Raw genomic sequence first — 24,908 nt, 5'->3', positions numbered from 1 at the left:
TGGGATTTTGATGGAGGCGCCCCCTTAATCGGCATGGATTCAGGTTCCCTGTTCAATTAAGGGCAGTGGGCAGGCTCTCGAAACTGAGGGCCAATCAGAGGCCTTCCAGCTTGAGAGGAGCAGCTAGCTGCAATAATGAGTGAGTAAGGAAAAGGGTGCTTCAACATGAAGGCACACTCTCATCAATTTTTAAAAAATTTTAATTAAAAATTGATTCTTGCAGCCAGGCCACCAGTGTGGGGGTGTGGAGGTGGGGGGTGGAGTCGGGACTGCGGGTGGGGGGGAGCCCATCTACAGGGTGGCATGTGACTGCGCCCACACCCAGGCAAGCAGGGAAGGCCTCTAGTCCTGTCTGGAGCTCTGGCCCCCCCATGTCTGCTGCCAGTTTTCCACCTCCTGGTACTTAAACTGTCCCCTGCCAGTGTGGGAAACTGGAGGCTTTTTTAAAAATTGTAGTTCACAAGGATCTTAATGAACCCAATCTGTTACGTGCTGAGTGGGGGTGGGTAGCCCTGCTGGCCCGGACCCACCTCAGCAAAAATGGCCGGTGCCAGGAATGGGGTCGGGAAACCGGCATACTGCCGGCTCCAGTATTTTTGGGCTCTGTCCGCCTCTGTTCCTACCTCAAGCAGGGCCCAGAAATCCTGCTCAGTGTGTTTTTGGGGTGATGGAAGATTTGAAAGGTAGGGGGACAGTACCTGAGGAGGGAGAAACATTTACAATATCAGCTAGCATAGGTCCAGTAAGGGTTGTTAGTATATTTTAGTGAGTATAGAGTTGAGAGAATAGTGCGTGGGTTTCATGGTCAAGATAAGCTCGGAGATGACATAAGGAAGATGGGAGAGAACAAGAGAAAGATGTGGGTTCAGGGCCAGGGCAGGTGAGAATCTTCGGGAAGCCTGAATTGGTGGGCAAAAGGAAGGGAGGAATGTGACATTGACTGCTCACTCTTTTACAGCACAGAAACAGGCGCTTTGGCCCAATGTGCCTGTGCCGACCATCAAGCACCCATCCCATCTAATCCCATTTTCCTGCACTTGGCCTGTAGCCTTGTATGCTATGGCGTTTCAAGTGCTCATCTAAATACTTCTTAAATGTTGTGAGGGTTCCAGCCTCTGCCACCCCTTCAGGCAGTGTGTTCCAGATTCCAACCACCCTCTGGATGAAAAAATTTTTCCTCAACTCCCCTCTAAACCTCCTGCCCCTTATTGACCCCTCCGCTAAGGGAAAAAGTTTCTTCCTATCTATCATATCAACGTTCCTCATAATTTTGTATACCTCTTAGATTTAAAGGTGCAAATATTCGAGCCAGGCAGCCAGGATGGGAGCGTGTTAGGGTTTTATGGGGGGAAGGGCAATAATGGTGGAGATGAGGGTGTGATTGAGCAGATAGACAGCAGCAGAAGTGTTGTGGTGAATAGAGGGCCAAAGGCTAGACAGTTGACAATTTGAAAGTATAACACGAAGTAACTTAGGGGAAGCCATTTTTCCAGGAGACAGAGGAAGTGGGGTTGCAAGGGGAAAGGGGATGTGAATGGTGAGGAATTCAAAAAAAATGATCGAAAACGGCCTTATCTATGATTGAGATGATGAGAAAGGAAAGATCACCAGATTGCAAGACATGAGTGTCGTGACTATATACCAATATAAAGGTTCATCACTCATTTTTGTACTCTATGCCTCTACTTATAAAACCCAGGAGCCCGTATGCTCTTCTAACTGCTTTTCCAACCTTCCCTGCAACCTACAACGATTTGTGCACATAAACTCCAGTTCTCTCTGTTCCTATACCCCCTTTAAAATTGTACGCTTTAATTTATATTGCCTCGCCTTTCTTACCAAAAAGTACCTCTTCACACTTCTCTGCATTAAAATTTATCTGCCATTTGTCTGCCCTTTCCACCAGCCTGTCTATGGCCTGGTGAAGTCTATCACCATCCTCCTCAGTGTTCGCTGTTGTGTCAACTGCAAATTTTGAAATTGTGCCCTGTACACTCAAGTCGAAGTCATTAATATATGTCAAGAAAATTACTCGCCCTAATACCAACCCCTGAGGAACCCATTGTATACCTTCCTCCAGTCTGGAAAACAACCATTCACCACTACTCTGTGTTTTCTGCCCTTTAACCAATTCTGTATCCATGCTGCCACGACCCCTTTTATACCATGGGTGCCAGTTTTGCTGACAACCCGAGTTATGTGGTACTTTATCAGATGCCCTTTGAAGTCCATATACACCACATTAACCATATTGCCTTCATTAACCCTCTCTGTTACCTCATCAAAAAAGATTGTCTTGTCACTATTCCAGTATTCTTACACAGTCTGCACTAATTATGAATTATGGCCTCCTATATTTTGATTGGAAAGCTAAAGGATGCAAGTGATAGTGAAATTCATTTTTAATAAGGCAAAGGTCAATTACTATTCCTTAGCTATTTTGTTTATAGTTACCAAAAATCTGAAATCTGTCACTCTGCACTAAAACCCCAGTTTAGGACATAATCTTGCTAATGGCTTTAGACAATAAAAATGATTGTCCCGTCACAGTTAAGAACTGAATTAATAAAGCAATTTATAGTTGCCTTTAACATAAATGAAAATCTTCATTGTAATATGCAAAGTTATAAATACTGTTGCTGACTTTTGCAGGAAAGCCAAATAAGCAGAACGGTAATAAAGAGGAAGGGCTGGGGGACGACACTGAAGTAGAAGAGGAAGAATATGATTATGAAGATGAAGATCAATTCCTACAATCAGTGGTTCCTGCATTCCAGGAGCAAAACCAAAAGAATATGGAGGATGTTGGAAGTGAAAAAAAGGCATCAAGCATCCAGGAGGACAAACACTTTCCTAACTCACGTGGCAAACAGCAAGCAGCCAATGTAAAAGACTATGGAGATGACTATGATGACTATGCATTTAAGAGGAGAAGAAAGTTGTTCTATGTTGTAGAACACAAACCTAGTGATAAGACATTTGATCTTAATAAGACTGTAGACTCTAAACTAACTGAGAGAGCTCCAGTGCATAAAGGAATGAAGGACAGGAAAAATGAAACTGCTTCTGTTGAAGAAAATATTCAGGGCACCCACTTTCTGAGTAAAAAAACAGTCAAGGCCTCCCACAATTTTTCAGCGAACTATGCAACATCAGATCATGACTTAGAAAGACGATCAGCAAAATCCTTTGTGAGGCAGAAGGCTAGAGACAACAGCATTGGTACTCAGGATATTTTTCAGAGAGAAAACCTAGATATTGCCAAAAGTATTGGCAGAGCTCAGTTTCCTGAGAAACAACTTCCTGAGAAACAAATTCATAGATTAGTAGAGAAACAAGGAGAAATGGTTGTTCAAAAATCACAGAGGACAATTTATACCCAACAACCACCTACCTTGTCAGGACAAAAAGTGAACAGGAACAATGGTACCTTTTTGAAGAAAAAGGACAGTAAAAGGAGAAGTAATTTGTCAACAAATGATAGAGAATTGGATTCATCATCCAAGCTGAAAGAGGAAGCCCTTTATGCTGAAAAGCAAATCAAAGGCTCAAACATATCTGTTCATGGTCAACGTAATGAAATGTATAATGGTGCTGAGAATCCAGTGCCAACAATCCCCATGTATTTTTTGTCGATGAAGGAGGTGCAGCCAATCAAAGTAAAAGAGCAGTTGGACATAGTTAGATCGTTTGGAAATAAGCAGGGGCAAGAGAAAGAGTACAGCTATACTGGACAGAAAAATGTTGCAGTATTTGGGAGATCAAAAAGTAAAATCAAAGCAAAGTTGCAAGAGTATGGGAAGAAGGGGGGAAACTGGAGACGTATCTGTTCAATGAATACTGTAATGAACAGTAAGCGGACTATAGAAGAGAAGGCTGAAGAGGAAATGCCAGATAAGACCTTTTACCAACATGCATATGACAAAGCAGTCAGCTGGGAGCAGACATTCAGGGTCAACAGTACAGACTTCAATGCCTTACGGTCAGATAGGATTGATCTTCGGTGCAATGTGTCTGGAAACCTGTTGATGAAAGAACAAGAGGCTCTAGATGTAGCAGAAATGTATGTAAGGAAGCTGAATGAGAAGCATAAAGGGTAAGTGGTGACCTGCATTCTTATTTTCACATCCGAATTTGATGATGACTGGTTGTTATATGACAAACATTACAACTGTTCAGGAGAAAATCACGCAGGATAAGTTCCAGAAACCCTGCTGCACATTTCTTTGCGTGCTGCCCACTTTCAGCATGAGACATCACAACTACAGCAATGCTGTTTTTTTCAGAAAAATGTATAGAACTGAGATAATCTATGATTGTGCACAACTCTAATTGTATTAGTATAACAATTGCAAAATTGTTTTTCAATTAAAAAACATGGGGCTGATTTTACAGCCCCCCACCTCCCCGCACTGAATTCGGGGGTCGTGGCGGGGAGGGTAGAAAATGCCTCCAGCGGAGGTCCGCTACGGGCCTCGACACCGGGAAGGCCCAGCCCAATATTGTCGGTGGCGACAAGGCCTCATGGTGGCTCCCCTGCCACTCGGTGACGAGAGCCAAATCTACATATGCAAAAATAATTAAATACCTGCATTAACGAGCGTCTCGCTCCCGATGTCCTTGCCGCACCAATATTCATGCCAGTGGCTGGCACTCTAACGCCTTTGGATCTCCGTCTGGAGATCCGAGGCATAACACTGGTGCGGGAGGGGGGTGGAGGTAAGTTTCTCAGTGCGGGAGTGGGGGGCCGCGTGGTAAAACTAATGTCATTGGTTCAGGGGATGGTGGGAAGGGGTAAAGATTAAAGTGTATGAACTTTGGGGGGGGTTAAAGAACAGGTGGGCAGGGGAAGTGTTTTGGGGGGGAAGAGGACAAGTAGTTAATTACATGGTTATCCGAGACTAGGAGAGGGGCAAATTAAAAGTTTTCAATTTTGTTTTCAAACAGCTCTCTTTAAAAGTTAAATGAAATGGAAGGGCTGGGAGCCCTTTAAAAATGATGTCGGCACCTGCACAGTGGTGCCTGATGCCGTTGCCGGGGACGGACCGCCCGCCCCCTACACGTCATTCGGGGGTGCAGTCGGCCCCAGCTATTTAAATGAGCCACCGCATGGAAGATTGCGGCAGCTCCACGATATGCGGCCTGCACAGGCAGGCTGCTATTCTCTTTGCACTAAAATACACTAAAAGATATGACAGTAGACAGGTAATAGCTAGTATTTAAAGATGTATAACATTGTCTACAACAAATATACATTCCTCTAAGACACAGAAACCTAACAGGAAAGATGAATCAACCAGAGCTAAGAGAAGAAGTTAAAGATGCCCCCCCACTGTGGTTAACAGGGCCCTCAACAGTGTCCGGCCCATTTCCTGCACCTCGACCCTCACCCCTTTCCCCTCCCTCCCAGAACTGTGACAGGGTTTCCCTTGTCCTCACTTTCCACCCCATCAGCCTCCATATCGAAAGGATCATCCTCCACCATTTCCGCCACCTCCAGCGTGATGCCACTACCAAACGCATCTTCCCCTCCCTTCCCCTGTCAGCATTCCGAAGGGATCATTCCCTCCGTGACACCCTCGTCCACTCCTCCATTACCCCCACCACCTCGTCCCCTTCCCACGGCACATTCCCATGCAAACGCAAGAGGTGTAATACCTGCCAATTTACCTCCTCTCTCCTCACTATCCCAGGCCCCAAACGCTCCTTTCAGGTGAAGCAGCGATTTACTTGTACTTCTTTCAATGTAGTATACTGTATTTGCTGCTCACAATGTGGTCTCCTCTACATTGGGGAGACAAACGGAGACTGGGTGACTGCTTTGCGGAACACCTCCGCTCAGTCTGTAAGCATGACCCCAAGCTTCTGGTTGCTGGCCATTTCAACACTCCCCCCTGCTCTCATGCTCACATCTCTGTCCTAGGATTGCTGCAGTGTTCCAGTGAACATCAACGCAAGCTCGAGCAACAGCATCTCATTTACCTATTAGGCACACTACAGCCTGCCGGACTGAACATTGAATTCAATAATTTCAGAGCATGACGGGCCCCCCATTTTACTTTTATTTTTAGTTCTTTTTTCTTTTCTATATATTTTTTTGTTTTATTTCATCTTAGTTTGTTCTGTTTGCTTACCCACTGTTTTTTTTTCATGTTTGTACTTGCGGTTGTTCAGTTTTCAGTCCATTAACACCCTATCTGTACGAATGCTTTGTCTTTCAACACACCATTAACATATTGTTTGCCTTTGCTGCATGACCTTCTGGTCGGTTACTCTCTGTGACCTTGTCCTATCAACACCTTCTCCTTTGTTATCTCTTGCGCCACCCCCGCTTTATTTGCTTACAACAAAGAACAAAGAAAATTACAGCACAGGAACAGGCCCTTCAGCCCTCCAAGCCTACGCCGATCCAAATCCTCTATCTAAACCTGTCGCCTATTTTCTAAGGGTCTGTATCTCTTTACTTCCTGCCCATTCATGTATCTGTCTAGATACATCTTAAAAGACGCTATCGTGCCCGCGTCTACCACCTCCGCTGGCAATGTGTTCCATGCACCCACCACCCTCTGCGTAAAGAACTTTCCACGCATATCCCCCCTAAACTTTTCCCCTTTCACTTTGAACTGGTGTCCCCTTGTAATTGAATCCCCCACTCTGGGGGGAAAAAGCTTCTTGCTATCCACCCTGTCTATACCTCTCATGATTTTGTACACCTCAATCAGGTCCCCCCTCAATCTCCGTCTTTCTAATGAAAATAATCCTAATCTACTCAACCTCTCTTCATAGCTAGCGCCCTCCATACCAGGCAACATCCTGGTGAACCTCCTCTGCACCCTCTCCAAAGCATCCACATCCTTTTGGTAATGTGGCGACCAGAACTGCACGCAGTATTCCAAATGTGGCCGAACCAAAGTCCTATACAACTGTAACATGACCTGCCAACTCTTGCACTCAATACCCCGTCCGATGAAGGAAAGCATGCCGTATGCCTTCTTGACCACTCTATTGACCTGCGTTGCCACCTTCAGGGAACAATGGACCTGAACACTCAAATCTCTCTGTACATCAATTTTCCCCAGGACTTTTCCATTTACTGTATAGTTCACTCTTGAATTGGATCTTCCAAAATGCATCACCTCGCATTTGCCCTGATTGAACTCCATCTGCCATTTCTCTGCCCAACTCTCCAGTCTATCTATATTCTGCTGTATTCTCTGACAGTCCCCTTCAGTATCTGCTACTCCACCAATCTTAGTGTTGTCTGCAAACTTGCTAATCAGACCACCTATACTTTCCTCCAAATCATTTATGTATATCACAAACAACAGTGGTCCCAGCACGGATCCCTGTGGAACACCACTGGTCACACGTCTCCATTTTGAGAAACTCCCTTCCACTGCTACTCTCTGTCTCCTGTTGCCCAGCCAGTTCTTTATCCATCTAGCTAGTACACCTTGGACCCCATGCGCCTTCACTTTCTCCATCAGCCTACCATGGGGAACCTTATCAAACGCCTTACTGAAGTCCATGTATATGACATCTCCAGCCCTTCCCTCATCAATCAACTTTGTCACTTCCTCAAAGAATTCTATTAAGTTGGTAAGACATGACCTTCCCTGCACAAAACCATGTTGCCTATCACTGATAAGCCCATTTTCTTCCAGATGGGAATAGTTCCTATCCCTCAGTATCTTCTCCAGCAGCTCCCCTACCACTGACGTCAGGCTCAGCGATCTATAATTACCTGGATTTTCCCTGCTACCCTTCTTAAGCAAGGGGACAACATTAGCAATTCTCCAGTCCTCCGGGACCTCACCCGTGTTTAAGGATGCTGCAAAGATATCTGTTAAGGCCCCAGCTATTTCCTCTCTCGCTTCCCTCAGTAACCTGGGATAGATCCCATCCGGACCTGGGGACTTGTCCACCTTAATGCCTTTTAGAATACCCAACACTTCCTCCCTCCTTATGCCGACTTGACCTAGAGTAATCAAACATCTGTCCCTAACCTCAACATCCGTCATGTCCCTCTCCTCGGTGAATACCGATGCAAAATACTCGTTTAGAATCTCACCCATTTTCTCTGACTCCACGCATAACTTTCCTCCTTTGTCCTTGAGTGGGCCAATCCTTTCTCTAGTTACCCTCTTGCTCCTTATATATGAATAAAAGGCTTTGGGATTTTCCTTAACCCTGTTTGCTAAAGATATTTCATGACCCCTTTTAGCCCTCTTAATTCCTCGTTTCAGATTGCGCCTACAATCCCGATATTCTTTCAAAGCTTCGTCTTTCTTCAGCCGCCTAGACCTTATGTGTGCTTCCTTTTTCCTCTTAGCTAGTCTCACAATTTCACCTGTCATCCATGGTTCCCTAATCTTGCCATTTCTACCCCTCATTTTCACAGGAACATGTCTCTCCTGCACGCTAATCAACCTCTCTTTAAAAGCCTCCCACATATCAAAAATGGATTTGCCTTCAAACAGCTGCTCCCAATCTACATTCCCCAGCTCCTGCCGAATTTTGGTATAGTTGGCCTTCCCCCAATTTAGCACTCTTCCTTTAGGACCACTCTCGTCTTTGTCCATGAGTATTCTAAAACTTACGGAATTGTGATCACTATTCCCAAAGTAGTCCCCTACTGAAACGTCAACCACCTGGCCCGGCTCATTTCCCAACACCAGGTCCAGTATGGCCCCTTCCCGAGTTGGATTATTTACATACTGCTCTAGAAAACCCTCCTGGATGCTCCTTACAAATTCTGCTCCATCTAGACCTCTAACACTAAGTGAATCCCAGTCAATGTTGGGAAAATTAAAATCTCCGATCACCACCACCCTGTTGCTCCTACAGCTTTCCATAATCTGTTTACATATTTGTACCTCTATCTCACGCTCGCTGTTGGGAGGCCTGTAGTACAGCCCCAACATTGTTACCGCACCCTTCCTATTTCTGAGTTCTGTTCATATTGCCTCACAGCTCGAGTCCTCCATAGTGCCTTCCTTCAGCACAGCTGTGATATCCTCTTTGACCAGTAATGCAACTCCTCCACCCCTTTTACCTCCCTCTCTATCCCGCCTGAAGCATCGGTATCCTGGGATATTTAGTTGCCAATCATGCCCTTCCTTTAACCAAGTCTCAGTAATAGCAATAACATCATACTCCCAGGTACTAATCCAAGCCCCAAGTTCATCTGCCTTACCTACTACACTTCTTGCATTAAAACAAATACACCTCAGACCACCAGTCCCTTTGCTTTCATCATCTGCTCCCTGCCTACTCTTTCCCTTAGTCACGCTGACTTCATTATCTATTTCCTTACAGGCTTTAGTTACTACATCCTTACTCTCCACTGACCTCATTTGGTTCCCATCCCCCTGCCCCATTAGTTTAAACCCTCCCCAACAGCGTTAGCAAAAGCACCCCCAAGGACATTGGTTCCAGTCCGGCCCAGGTGTAAACCGTCCAATTTGTAATAGTCCCACCTCCCCCAGAACCGGTCCCAATGTCCCAAAAATCTGAACCCTTCCCTCCTGCACCATCTCTCAAGCCACGCATTCATCCTGACTATTCTTTCATTTCTACTCTGACTATCACGTGGCACTGGTAGCAATCCTGAGATTACTACCTCTGAGGTCCTACTTTTTAACTTGGCTCCTAACTCCCTAAATTCTGCTTGTAGGACCTCATCCCGTTTTTTACCTATATCATTGGTGCCTATGTGCACAACGACAACTGGCTGTTCACCCTCCCCCTTCAGAATGTTCTGCAGCCGATCTGAGACATCCCTGACCCATGCACCTGGGAGGCAACATACCATTCGGGAGTCTCGTTTTCGACCACAGAACCGCCTATCTACTCCCCTTACAATCGAATCCCCTATGACTATAGCCCTTCTACTCTTTTTCCCGCCCTTCTGAACAGCAGAGCCAGCCACGGTGCCATGAACCTGGCTACTGCTGCCTTCCCCTGGTGAGCCATCTCCCTCAACAGTATCCAAAACGGTATACCTGTTGTGGAGGGAGATGACCGCAGGGGACACCTGCGCTGCCTTCCTGCTCTTTCTCTGCCTTTTGGTCACCCATTCACTTTCTCCCTCAGCAATCCTAATCTGCGGTGTGACCAATTCACTAAACGTGCTATCCACGACCTCCTCAGCATTGCGGATGCTCCAAAGTGAGTCCATCCGCAGCTCCAGAGCCGTCATGTGGTCTAACAAGAGCTGCAGCTGGACACACTTCCTGCACGTGAATGAGTCAGGGACATCAACCATGTCCCTGAGCTCCCACATTGAGCAAGAGGAGCATGTCACGGGTCTGAGATCTCCTGGCATTTTTAATCTTAAGCTTAAACTTAGTTAAATGAAAAAGGAACGAAAAGTTTTTAACCAATCACACGAATAAAAAAAAAGAGAAATAGAAAAAGCCTTACCTTATCTACACACCACCGAGTCCTTTTTTTTGGTTAGAGGAGGAGGGCGGGTGGGAGACACTACAGGTGTAGTGTCTCGGGTTCAGAAACGGCCCAAATATATAGGGTTTTACTTACCCAGCAGCCCCCTGGTCTCTGCCGAAAACAAAAGGAAATTAAATTTACTTTAAACTGACCTTCCCAGCTGCTCACTCGCTCGCACTCTCTGCTCCCGAAAAAGCTGCTTCCCAGCTGCTCACTCGCTCGCACTCTCTGCTCCCGAAAAAGCTGCTGCAATGAAAACCTTTTACATTTCTAATATTTGCCGGTTCTGAAGAAGAGTCACTGACCTGAAACGTTAACTCTGCTTCTCTCTCCACAGATGCTGCCAGACCTGCTGAGTATTTCCAGCATTTCTTGTTTTTATTTAAGTTAAAGATTGTATTAGATCAAAGGAAGTGGCTGATTATGTTGGCAGAAAAAGTGGTAAGCCCGAGGATTGGGAGCTATTTAGAATCCAGCAAAGGATAGCCAGGAAACTGATAAAGGGAAAAGAGAATACAAATGCAAGCTAGCAAGAAACATAAAGGCGGACTGTAAAAGCTTCTTTAGGGATGTTGTTACCACTGAGGTGGGAGGAGTGCACTGTGTTTTCTAGTTCCACTTCTCCACAGGTCACAACATATACTTTAAATGTTTACCCAGTTACTGATACGGTCAATCATATACTACGCTCTTTATCCCAGAATAAAATACACCAACCAGGTTTCTTTAATAAACAACAAAATTATCAGTTTATTATAATATAAGACTTATCCAGTAAAGTTGCAAAGCATTAACACACAGATTGAAATATGAAAGTTCCCTTTTTAAATACCCCGCACACACACACTGGGAAAAAATAAATTCTCTCTGCAGAGGTCTTTTACAAAAAACAACAAAAAAAGAAATACTTTGGCCAAGCATTGCTAATTCTTGCAGAAAAAAAGAGAAGATATGGAAGGATGTCAGTTGTACCTTTGGTCGGACGTCCGGGTATACAGAGACAGGTCACTGGGATCTTTTCAGAAGCAGTTCGTTCTGGAGATGTTGAAAAATAGTTTGGTAGGCTTTCCAGGAGAAGTGTGGCATCAGGAGTTTCAGTTATCACACTCTGGATTCGCAGGGTTTTTTTTTCAAAGAGGTAGAGAAAGAGGAGCTGACACTCTGGATTTCTCCGCATCTCTTAAAGAGGTGCAGGAAAGATGAGCTGAGGGTTTATTTTCAGCAGGTTACAAAACCAACTGCTTTTCAACACTGTCCACACCCCAACTGAACCGAAACAGTATCTCAGAAGTGAAACTACCTCCTGACCCTCATAAATCTTGACGTGTCACTTCTCTTTCAACATCTCCCCAAGTCACCAAGATTTTTGTTGTTTATTGAGATTAAGGCATGTGATATCCAGTAACAGTTATGTTCAAACTTTCAAGAAAAAGAACAAAGTGCAGCATCTATGAAATCTACAGTCTTCCAAAATGAAGACTCATTTCCACATTTAAATATGAGTCCTCAAAAAATATTTTTTTAAAAATTGGAAGCACTTTCATAACAATGTGAAAAGGAAAAGATTAGTAAGGACAAAGAGGGTCCATTCCACTACAGGCAGAGACAAGAGAATTTATAATGGAGAATGGAGAAATGGCGGAGAAACTAAACAATTGCTTTGTGTTTGTCTTTACGGAGGAAGATACATAAAATCTCTCAAATACAAGGGAACCAAGGAACTTGTGAAAATGAGGCACTGAAAGAAATTAGTATTAATAAAGAGGTAGTACTCGAAAAATTAACTGGATTGAAGGTTGATAAATCCCCTGGACCAGATGAGCTACATCCCAGAGTGTTGAAGGACATGGCTATAGAGATAGTGGGTGCATTGGTGTTTATCTTTCAAAATTCTATAGATTCTGAGAAGGTTCCTGCAGACTGGAAAGTAGCAAATGTCACCCCACAATTTAAGAAAGGAGGAGAGAGAAAACAGGGGACCACAGACCTGTTAGGTTGACATCAGTAGGAGGGAAAATGTTGGAATTTATTATAAAGGATGTGATAACTAGACACTAAATAATCGTATGATTGGGCAGAGTCATCATGGATTTATGAAAGGGAAATCATGTTTGACAAACTTGTTGGAGTTGTTTTTAGGATGTTACTTGTAGCATAGATAAAGGAGAACCAGTGGATGTGGTGCATTTGGATTTTCAGAAGGCTTTTGATAAGGTCCCACACAGGAGGTTAGCAAACAAAATTAGAGCACATGGGATTGGGGGTAATATACTAGTATGGACTGAGAATTGGTTAGCAGGCAGAAATTAGAGAGTAGGAATAAACGGGTCATTCTCAGGATGGCAGGCTGTTACTGGTGGGGTACCGCAAGGATCAGTGCTCGGGCCACAGCTGTTCACAATTTATATAAATGATTTGGATGTGGGGACCAACTGTAATAGTTCCAAATTTACTGATGACACAAAACTAGGTGGGAATGTAAGTCGTGAGGAGGATGCAAGGAAGTTTCAAGGGGACTTGGATAGGCTAAGTGAACAGGCAAGATCATGGCAGGTGGAATATAATGTGAATAAGTGTGAAGTTATCCACTTTGGTAGAAAAAGCAGAAAGACAGAGTTGGTGAGAAGTTGGGAAGTGTTGATGTCCAAAGGAACCTGGTGTCCTTGTTCAAGAGTTACTAAAAGCCAGCATGCAGGTGCAGCAAGCAATTAGGAAGGCAAATGGTATGTTGGCCTTCATTGCAGGGGTTTTGAGTACAGGAGTAAAGAAGTCTTGCTGCAATCGTTTGGAGCCTTGTTGAGATGGCACCTGGAATATTGTGTACAGTGTTATGTAGGTTTCCATTTTTTGTTAAAACTTGAGAATCTAGATTTTAAAAACTGAAAAGGATTTCATGGATCCTATATCAAGTTGTACTGTTGCCTCCTGTATTTGAAGAAATCCCGCATGTTTGCAGAAAACCTTGCATCTTGAAAGGAACTTTGCATCGAATGTGTGAGAATTGAAACCTTTGTTGCTGCACATCTGATGTAAGACCTATGTGAAGCCTTCTGTGTTGAATATCTTTGAAAGCCTACCGAAACTGTTTATCAACATCGCCTGGAAAGTACTATTCTAGGAAGATTCCTAGTGGCAGCCACCTATTTGCCTTTGGGACACCTCGCCAAAACAAAGGACTTCCTTCCATACCTTCTTTTAAGCCTAAATGTTTTTTTTTTATTCCTTATATTTCTTTGTAACAGCTGTAAACAAAAATTCTTTTTTTTCCCCAGGTTAACTGGTTGTGTTTGTGAGTGCATGTGTGAGGGCTAGGATAAAATAAGGGGCTTTAATATTTCAATTCGCATGTATGTTCACTTCCTTATAGGTTAAGACATGGGGTATAATAAATGGATAATTTTGTTGTTTATTAAAGAAACCTGGTTGGTGTGATTTATTCTGATTAAAAAATAGAGTATCTGATTAATGGTTTTGTTAAGTGGAAAAATTTCAATCTATGTTGTGACCTATGGAGAAGTGGGACTGAATTAACAGTGCAGTCCTCCCACCTTGGTCATAACATATTAATTAGGGGCTCGTCTGGGATTAAACCCAACGCTGACAACATTCAATTGTAAGTGGGGTAATAATAATTGAAAAAGTAAAATAAAAGAACCAGGTGTCTTGTCTAATAGGGCAATGTCTACACCACTGGAATGTCATTAGCCATTGCTGAAACTTTTCTGGGGAAGGAGGATGCATCCCACAGTGTCTTGCGATACTTAACCAAGGTTAAGCTAATGGCATTGGCATTGGCAGTGGCAGCACAATTGGAGATATAATTGAAATCAGGAGCTAAAAAGCAGAGATAATTGAAGTAATAACCCATCATTTGAAATTGGAAGAAGAAGAAGGCAAATCAGAGGGTAGTGCAGTTGAATTAGTTAAAATTCGGTTACAGATGAGGCAGCTTGAAGTTGACAAAGAAACAGAAAAAGAAATAGCAATAAGAAAACTTGAACAGGAAAAAGAAATAAAAAAAAGTTAAATTTGAGTTTGAAAAAGAAGTGACAATGAAAAAACTAGAGTTTGAGGACAAGGAGAAGGAAAGAGAAAGAGAGGGAGAGGAATTCAAATTAAGAGAGATGGAACTAAAACAACAGAGTGGTCTAGATGCTAGTGGAGATTCTGGTCAGGAAGAATCGGAGTCCAGCCCAGGAGCCAGCAAAAAGCTGTTTAAATTTATACAAGCTCCCCCTAAGTTTGAGGAAAGGGACGTAGAGGCATTTTTTATTTCTTTTGAAAAGATAGCCAAAAAAGGAAATGGCCAAAGGTAAGTTGGAATAAAAACAAGAAATGCTGGAACCACTCAGCAGGTCTGGCAGCATCTGTGAAAAGAGAAGCAGTGTTAACGTTTCGGGTCAGTGACCCTTCTTCGGAACTGACAAATATTAGAAAAGTCACAGGTTATAAGCAAGTGAGGTGGGGGTGGGGCAAGAGATAACAAAGGAGAAGGTGTAGATTGGACAAGGCCACATAGCTGACCAGAAGGTCATGGAGCAAAGGCAAACAAAGGAAAGTTGGACGCTGCTTATGCAAAGCAGGTTGATGGGCAGAGCTCATGAAGTTTATGTTTGCTTTCTGAGGAGGCTTCTGCAGATTATGAGATGGCAAAATAGGCTATTCTCACTGCGTATGAGTTAGTTCCTGAAGCTTACCGACATAAGTTTCGGAACCTCTGGAGATTGTCTGGTCAGACTTATATAGAATTTGAAAGGGTAAAGCAAATTAATTTTGATCGTTGGATACGGGCACTAAAGATGGAAGTCACATATGAGAACCTTAGAGAACTAATTCTCTCCTGGAAGAATTTAAAAATTCACTCCCTCCATTGGTATGAACTCATGTAGAGAACCAGAAGGTTTTAAGGGCCAGACAGGCAGTGGAAATTGCTGACGATTGTCCATCACCCCCAGAAATCTGAGAAGGATAGAAGGTGGGAGAGTCAAAGGAAGGCAAGTAGCTGGGGACAAGAAGGGACCGCTGAGATCCCCTCCTCAGGCCAGAAAAGAAGGTGTTGAGGGTAGAAGTGAGGTCCGCAAGCCAAAGTGTTAGCATTGTCACAAGGTGGAACATCTTCGTTCAGAATGCTGGAAGTTGCGAGGTAAATCTATGGGACTTGTTGGGGTACACAAAGTCAATGCAGAGAAAGAGGCCCTGACTGAGAGTACAGTAGATCAGACTGTATCGCTAACTGTAGCTGTAAAGGCAAATACCAAAACCATTGAGAGTGCAGGGCTTGTGAATAAGATACCTGCGCGTTATAGGGAATTCTTGTTGAAAGGAAAAGTAATTACTCATCATTCAAGTGAGGCAGGCAGACCTATCGTTATACTTAGGGATACAGGAGCAACCCAAACTCTTTTGCTGGGAAAGGGCATAACATTTCCACCAGAGAGCGCATTTAGTAAATGGTTTTGGCAGGGAGTACATACCCATACCTTTGTATCAAGTGCACCTAGAGTGTGACCTAATGTCTGGGACGGTAACTTTAGGAGTGGCCATAGTTAGCTGGTAGATGGAATTGACCTCCTCCTGGGGAATGATTTGGCCGGAGCAAAAGTATTAGCTTTTCCCATAGTCACTGATTAAACCAAGCGAAGTTAGAGACAGAACAGTTACAGGAAAAGGTTCCAGGAATTTTTCCTTCGTGTGTACTAACCCAAGCAATGGCTAAACAAATTCCATTGTCGGAGGCACAGTTGGCACCACAAACAGATAGACGAATATCTGAAACTTTCTTTGGGGATTTAGATAATCCAAATGAAATGTTTTATAAATCTTCTCTGATCACAGCTCAGCAAGCTGATCCAGAGTTAAATAAAGTGGCACAATCAGCTCTGACAGAAGCTGAGGCAAAAGGAGTTCCAGAAAGCTATTATGTTAAAGATGGGTTTCTGATGAGGAAGTGGAGACTGCCTCACAGACCAGCAGACAAAGAGTGGACAGTTGTTCAACAGATAGTGGTACCGCCTAAGTGTCGCCGGGAATTATTAAGGTTAGCGCATGAAATTCCTACAGCAGGACATATGGGGATCCAGAAGACCAAATCAAGTATAAGTCAACATTATTACTGGCCAGGTCTTTCCAAGGACATGATGCAGTTATGTAAAACATGCCATACGTGCCAGACTGTGGGAAAACCACAACCTACCATAAAATCGGCACCTCTAATTCCCATACCAGTTATTGGCGAACCATTGGGTATTGGTAGACTGTGTAGGACCCTTAATGAAAATCAAAGCGGGACACCAATATATACTCACTATCATGGATATGGCTACTCGATTCCCAGAGGACATTATCTTGGGGACAGTTACTGCTCAGGTAGTGGTAGAAAAGTTAACCCAATTCTTTACTAGATATGGATTACCGATTGAGATTCAGTTGGATCACGTTTCCAATTTTCTAGATGTTATGGGTAATTTGGGTATAACACAGTTAAAGTCTTCAGCATACCACCACACAGGGAGCTTTAGAAAGGTACCATCAGACCCTCAAAACAATGATCAGGGCATACTGTCATGAATATTGCCATGATTGGGATAAAGGGCTGGACTTTCATTTGCCACTAGAGATTCACCTATTGAGTCTACAGGTTTTATTCCTTTTGAATTAGTTTACGGACATGAGATAAGAGGTCAACTAAAACTGAATTAACTGTGCACTCCTCCCACCTCGGTCATAACAACGGTTTTGCCCTCCTCATCTAAGGAAGGATATACTTGCCATAGAGGGAGTGCAACGGAGCTTCACCAGACTGATCCCTGGAATGGTAGGATTGTCTTATGAGGAGCGATTGGGGAAACTGGGCCTTTATTCACTAGAGTTAGAATGAGAGGTGATCTCATTGAAACTCACAAAATTCTTACAGGGCGTGACAGGGTGGATGTGGATAGGATGTTTCCTCTGGCTGGTGAGTCTAGAACCAGGGGACACAGAATAAGGAGTAGGCCATTTAAGACTGAGATGAGGAGGAATTTCTTCACTCAGAGGGTGGTGAATTTTTGGAATTCTCTACCCCAGAAGGTTGTGGAAGCTCAATCATTGAGCATGTTCAAGGCAGAATTCGATAGCTATCTGGATCCTAATGACAGCAAGGGATATGGGGATCAGGCGGGAAAGTGGCATTGAGGTAGATGGTCAGCCATGATCTAATTCAATGGTGGAGCAGCTCGATGGGCTGAATAGCCTACTCCTGTGCCTATGTTCCTATGCCCAGTAAGATGCAAGGGAAGCTTAAGCTAAAACATTAGGTATATAATAATATTGAGGTGGAAGATGGATAGCACAAGTAATTGCAAGTTAAATGAAGCATGTTTATGGTGTTCATTCTAAGAATGATTAATTTATTTGGTTACAGAATATATACACTTCATCAATTAGTCAATATTGAAAAGCGCGTTGATCGCATTCACGGAAGTCGATACCTCCTGGAGCTTGAGCTGTTGGTGAATAAAAAAACAATTGTGCGAGTATCGGAGTACATTTATGGTCTCAACAGAAATGGCAACTACATGGATGGTGATGAGGAAAGGAAGATGAGGAACATTTTCAGGCACAGAGGTCGGCAACTTAGGGAAAATCAAGAAAAGATTATGCTGTGTACGCCAACTGGATTCAACTGGCAGCGCAACGCTGTGGTACACTTTATAATTCCAGGTAAAGATGTATGTTAACATCTACATGTGGGGGAAGGGGTACCATTTTTAAGAGGGCTCTGCAAGCAATTTTCAGAAATCAAAAATGAGGACTATGGATCTTAGCAACTCATTAGATTTTGAATTAGTCAATATTTTAAATAGTTCAGTTAAATATTATTGAGCTCGCATCCTTTGTTTTAAATGGAGGAATATTATGCAGGGCTACACCTACTAACTACTTCATATTAAAACTAGATTGACTTCAAGATTAACATGGCTACTGCTTTGCATTCTTAACCCTATTCAGATTATTTATTTCTGTGCATGAAAGGAAGGTGCCTCTCACATCTTAAATAATGCCAATGATATCGTGCAATTAATAATTTATTATCCAACTAGCCATTAACCAACCTGAATGAACCTCCCAGCATGCTGCGTGTTTTACAGTTGTTTTATCACACTATATATTAGCGTCCTGTTGAATTTGTGTTGCCCATACTGTACAACATTTGAATGTAATCAGTGCCACAAATGATTTACTAATCCAAATGAGGCAGTTTCTCAAATGGTTTGGATACCTCATTTTAACTGAACATGCACAAATATAATATAGAAACTCAATAATCACACTGTACTTGCAGTTCTATCTCTTTTCTTCCCCTCCAAAAATTGCTATTGTTAAACTAATGACTGTGATGCATAGAGTAGTGTGTTCCACTTCTGCAGTGAAAGAAACAGTATTGTAGAAAACAAGGATTAGCAAATAATCAAATATTTATACAACAAGATAAACTTGATCTTTCTTGTATTAGAGTTGAGGAAATGGAGTTAACGTTTCAAAACTGCTTTTGATCTCTCAACAGTCTATTGTAATTATGTAAAAGGTCTCAGTGCTTTGCTGTAAAGTCTGTTTTGAAGATTTCTTATTCCAGTAGCACCCAAGTTTGTGTGCTGCAGAGTGATGAAAATTGGGTTTTCCCTCACCATTCCACGACAGTAAGTTCGGGATTTTAATAAACACCATTTGGAGGGATGGAAAAATGGGCACTGAGTCAACATGTACCAGTTCTAGAGCATTAACAGTGCTCTTGAATGAGGACATTTCCTTGCCTCTTAGTTGAGGGTTAATCTGTGACACAGGGGAGGGTGGTAGGTTAAAATGCCAGCCGAGCAAAACAAATTGATAATTATATTGTATGATTTTGCAAATATTTCAGCTGAAGCGTGTCTGGTTTTTTGGCAACACAGGTCTTCCGTTTCAGCATCAGCTTTAGTACATTTCTTTCAGATCTAAATATATGTTTGACATTGAAAGTGTTCAAGTGCTTAATGTTCTAGGAGATCAGTAAAAGAGGATAAAAATGGTTTATAAGCGGGGAGGGGTATTAGAGGTTGAGAATTGAATATGCTTTCAGTTATTGATCTTAGTGATGTTTTCCAGTAAATGTAAAGTGTTTGCAGTAATTTCTGCATTCATCCCACAGTGAAAAATCAAGCTCGCTGGGTGCAGCAATTTATCTTTGATATGGAAGAGTTGTATAGAGTTACCGGGGACGAGTACTTCAGTGTCATCATCACTGATTACAGTAGTACAGACATGGATATTGAAAAAGCCCTGAAACATAGCTCGCTGACCAGGTAGCTGCAACTTTCTCCCACCTGCTTTTTCCATAAAAACATGACCACAAAAAACAAAGCTTTTTGCAATAAAGTTATAATAATATAAAAGCTAACCCTGCAGCCTGCAAACTCATTGTGTAACTACGACCATATGGAGTTAATAAATATTTTTATTTAACTAATATGTCAACTGAGAATTACTTTACAGTCTCCTCTGCAAAAACGGAGAGGAATTCTAATTAGATTTAGCACTAATGACTCCATCATACAACAATACTGTGAAGGTCACTGTGCTACTTCTACATATCACTCTTCATGTCCATAGTATAACTTATAATACATTTAGAACATAGAACATTACAGCGCAGTACAGGCCCTTCAGCCCTCGATGTTGCGCCGACCTGTGAAACCATCTGACCTACACTATTCCATTTTCATCCATATGTCTATCCAATGACCACTTAAATGCCCTTAAAGTTGGCGAGTCTACTACTGTTGCAGGCAGGGCGTTCCACGCCCCTACTACTCTCTGTGTAAAGAAACTACCTCTGACATCTGTCCTATATCTATCACCCCTCAACTTAAAGCTATGTCCCCTCATGTTTGCCATCACCATCCGAGGAAAAAGGCTCTCACTATCCACCCTGTCCAACCCTCTGATTATCTTGTATGTCTCTATTAAGTCACCTCTTCTCCTCCTTCTCTCTAACGAAAACAACCTCAAGTCCCTCAGCCTTTCCTCGTAAGACCTTCCCTCCATACCAGGCAACATCCTAGTAAATTTCCTCTGCACCTTTTCCAAAGCTTCCACATCCTTCCTATAATGCGGTGACCAGAACTGCACGCAATACTCCAGGTGCGGCCGCACCAGAGTTCTGTACAGCTGCAGCATGACCTCGTGGCTCCTAAACTCGATCCCCCTACTAATAAAAGCAAACACACCATATGCCTTCTTAACATCTCTATTAACCTGGGTGGCAACTTTCAGGGATTTATGTACCTGGACACCAAGATCTCTCTGCTCATCTACACTACCAAGAATCTTCCCATTAGCCCAGTATTCTGCAATCCTGTTACTCCTTCCGAAGTGAATCACCTCACACTTTTCCGCATTAAACTCCATTTGCCATCTCTCAGCCCAGCTCTGCAGCCTATCTATGTCCCTCTGTAACCTACAACATCCTTCGGCACTATCCACAACTCCACCGACCTTCGTGTCATCCACAAATTTACTAACCCACCCTTCTACACCCTCATCCAGGTCATTTATAAAAATGACAAACAGCAGTGGCCCCAAAACAGATCCTTGCGGTACACCACTAGAAACTATACTCCAGGATGAACATTTACCATCAACCACCACCCTCTGTCTTCTTTCAGCTAGCCAATTTCTGATCCAAAGCACTAATTCACCTTCAATCCCATACTTCTGTATTTTCTGCAATAGCCTACCGTGGGGAACTTTATCAAACGCCTTACTGAAATCCATATAGACCACATCCATGACTTTACCCTCATCCACCTGTTTGGTCACCTTCTCAAAAAACTCAATAAGGTTTGTGAGGCACGACCTACCCTTCACAAAACCGTGCTGACTATCGCTAATGTACTTATTCTTTTCAAGATGATTATAAATCCTATCTCTTATAACCTTTTCCAACATTTTACCCACAACCGAAGTAAGGCTCACAGGTCTATAATTACCAGGGCTGTCTCTACTCCCCTTCTTGAACAAGGGGACAACATTTGCTATCCTCCAGTCTTCTGGTACTATTCCTGTCGACAATGACGACATAAAAATCAAGGACAAAGGCTCTGCAATCTCCTCCCTGGCTTCCCAGAGAATCCTAGGATAAATCCCATCTGGCCCAGGGGACGTATCTATTATCACACTTTCCAAAATTGCTAACACCTCCTGCTTGTGAACCTCAATCCCATCTAGCCTAGTAGTCTGTATCTCAGTATTCTCCTCGACAACATTTTCTTTCTCCATTGTAAATACTGACGAATTTCTGTCGTGGGTACTTGCTTCCCCTTGGCTGTAGCATTAACTGTATGTGACAGTTACACATTTTTATGCTTCCCATATATTTTAATCTCCAAACATTCCCACCTGAGGAGAATCCAGTGGAATAGTGGACTACAACATTGTCTTTTCACATTTGAGACCCAGGTTTGATGCAGTCAATACTCATGCAATGAAACTGTTTTTTCTCTGCTAGCTGTAAGGTCCAACACATACTTTAACTGGACGATGTCGAGCTGCTTCTTCGTGCAAGTACATGATTTTGACACAAGTCAGTGCTAAACTGCTAATCTCATTCCCAGAAGAAAAGCTGCTATCACAAGTGAAAAAAAAAACATTTTCGTGCATCATAGAGCACTTCTTAGAGGTTGGAGCTAAGACACATTGTTGCAGCTTTGTTCTGTAATTGGTTAATAACTAACCTTAGGGTGTGCTTGATTTTGATGTTGTGTGCCTAATGTGAAAAATGTTCCATTGTCCAGCACTGATATCACTCACCTTAAAGCAGCAACAAAAGCCTCCTTACCTATATGGTTCAATAAAGCCAATGCTTTTTTTTTTCTGGAACAGTGTGCAGTTAAGCAAGAGCTGAAATGTGCCCATGTCTTGACATATGTTCATGCTTTGTGAACAGGTATCAATATGTGAAACTTGAGGGGAATTTTGAGCGGTCAGCTGGTCTACAGGCTGGAATAGACGTAATAAAGGTAAGGAATAATAACTTTGTTAAAGTTTATCACAATGTTGAAAGTGTTGTGACTGAAGTCTGTTAAATTGTAGATAGACATGTGCTTGATCTGAACATCTATTCCAGGGCACTAAACCATTTCCTGTTGTATGAATTCCCTGAACCAAGAAAAATGCTCAGGTAACCTGTTAAAGATGTTCACTAATTTTCTCCCAAAATGCACAACACATTAGGCAGTATTCAGCCATTGTCAGATTTCACCAACAACAGCGAAATGTTTTCGAGATCAAATCACTTTATTTAAAAATTATATTTTCTGTTGCTGTCTGTCATGCTCTCTCTCACTTAAAACCTCTCCATGTTTGTTTCGCTAGCAACTGGCCTCCCTTTACATTGAATCGTTGAACAAATAATTAAATGGATTGTAGTGATAAGTTGGCAATTACTTATGGTCTCTAGAAAATCTGGTGCAAGTAAACCATTTCCTTTCAAACTATTAATTTAGCAGGGATCACTTGTGATATATACCTACATGTTTTCAAGGATTATTTTCAGGATGACTAGATCCATATCAATGGATTGTCTGAGAATTGCTTTTCATTGAGGCTGGCTGTTAAAAGAGTAAACTTTTTTGTTAGCTACTGAATTATTTATTCCTTACCCTTTCATGGGATGTGGGCATCACTTGCAAGGCCAGCATCTGTTGCCCATCCCTAATTGCCCTTGACAACTGAGTGGCTTGCTAGGCCATTACAGAGGCAGTTAAGAGTCAGCCACATTGCTGTGGGTTTGGAATCACATGTCCGGTGAACCAGGTTGCCATTAAAATCAATCAGTGATAGTTTTATGGCACCATCACTGAGATTAGCTTTCAATTCCAGATTTTTATTAATTAATTGAATTTAAATTCCACCAGCTGCCATGGTGGGATTTGAACCTGTGTCCCCAGGACATTGGCCTGGGCCTCTGTATTACTAGTTCAGCAACATTACCACTATGCCACCATCTAAGTTGACGTTGCATGAATGTGCTGTGATAAAACATTAGCTTAAAAATACCAATAAAATATTATTTTTGTCTGGAGATTAAGGATTTTGCTCCAGTAAAAGTTGGTGTGCCCATCTTGAAGTGATTTTAAAAGTGTAATTCATGCCAATTGATGGCCTGTCATGTTGCATACCGGAATCATACAGATAGCAGGCACCTGCCTTCATATTTGTATTGCTTTTGTTCAGAGAAATATTATGTCAACTCTCTTTAAAACAGAGCATACCAGAACCCTGTTACTATGGGGATGGGAAGATCCATAATGGGGGTGGGGAATTCACAACGGGCAAGTACAATATCACAGAGTCAGTGGAGCTAAGTGGAAAGAGAGATACATAAGAAGGGTGGGGAAGGGAAAGATCTGCACAATGGTAGTGCTGATGGTGGTTCCATACTGTGGAGAAAGTCAACAATAATAGAGGAAAATAGAAACAGGGCCAAATTAGACCATAATCTGGGCAGGGCCAAATCTGGCCAGAACCAGAGCTGGGTCTGGGCTGACAAAGACAGAAGACCACATTGGGCTGAATCCTGAGCTGACGAAGACAGTAAGGCCGTATTAGATGGAGGTCTGGCTTGAAGGAAGCAGTGAGGCAAATTGAAGACAATTGAAAATCGAAGCCGGGCAAAGATGAAGACATATTGGGCTGCAGCCAGGTCTAACAAAGGCAGAGTGATGTAAGAAACACTACACAGATCATTTTAAAGCAATGTTAAACTTCCAGCACAACCTAGAAATTAATTTTAACTTTGATAAATGGAAAACTTACCCTCTAGTAGAGTTTTATTGAAGCAGAGGCTGCAAACTTGTTAAGGCATGTACAGCACAAGGTGAGTAGCAGGGAGTGGCATGAGAGGCATGTTACAGCACCATCACTGTTGGGAGGCCTACATTGATATTATGACAGGCTCGGAGAAAAGCCTACCAGCATTAAATGCTACCAGCGACACCCATTTTTTAGACAGTATGAGTGGCCTTAAAGGTCTGAAATGGTGTCCGCAACACGCATCTGTACTTATGGTGTAATGCTGATTCAGTGCCAGTGCTGCCATTTTGGAGCTCAACACTCCAGCACGTGGATAGGAGGTAATATACTGGCATGGATTAAGGATTGGTTAACAGGCAGAAAACAGAGAGTAGGAATAAGCGGGTCATTCTCGCATTGGCAGGCCGTGACTAGTGGGGTACCACAGGGATCAGTGCTTGGGCCCCAACTGTTCACAATATATATCAATGATTTGGATGTGGGGGTCAAATGTAATATTTCCAAGTTCGCGGATGACACAAAACTAGGTGAGAATGTGTGTTGTGAGGCAGATGCAAAGCGACTTCAAGGGGATTTAGACAGACTGAGTGAGTAGGCAAGAATATGGCAGATGGAATATAATGTGGAAA

General features: G+C 42.7%; 1 protein-coding gene across 3 annotated transcripts in view; it reads left to right on the top strand.

Annotated features, from left to right (window-relative positions):
• The window catches only part of b4galnt3b (beta-1,4-N-acetyl-galactosaminyl transferase 3b), a 264,672-nt gene that overhangs the window by 226,878 nt on the left and 12,886 nt on the right, over positions 1–24,908 (top strand). For 2 of the 3 annotated variants that reach the window (XM_068050686.1, XM_068050685.1), the window contains 4 exons: positions 2,653–4,096; positions 17,852–18,150; positions 19,616–19,769; positions 22,412–22,484. In XM_068050686.1, coding sequence (XP_067906787.1) covers positions 2,653–4,096; positions 17,852–18,150; positions 19,616–19,769; positions 22,412–22,484 — 1,970 coding nt within the window. The remainder of the gene's footprint in view (positions 1–2,652; positions 4,097–17,851; positions 18,151–19,615; positions 19,770–22,411; positions 22,485–24,908) is intronic. The other variant, XR_010976873.1, reaches the window with a different exon arrangement.

Source organism: Heterodontus francisci, chromosome 18 (genome assembly GCF_036365525.1).
Source record: "Heterodontus francisci isolate sHetFra1 chromosome 18, sHetFra1.hap1, whole genome shotgun sequence".
Lineage (NCBI taxonomy): Eukaryota > Metazoa > Chordata > Chondrichthyes > Heterodontiformes > Heterodontidae > Heterodontus > Heterodontus francisci.
Note: the sequence above shows the minus strand (reverse complement) of the source record. Positions and strands in the feature narration are given on the sequence as shown.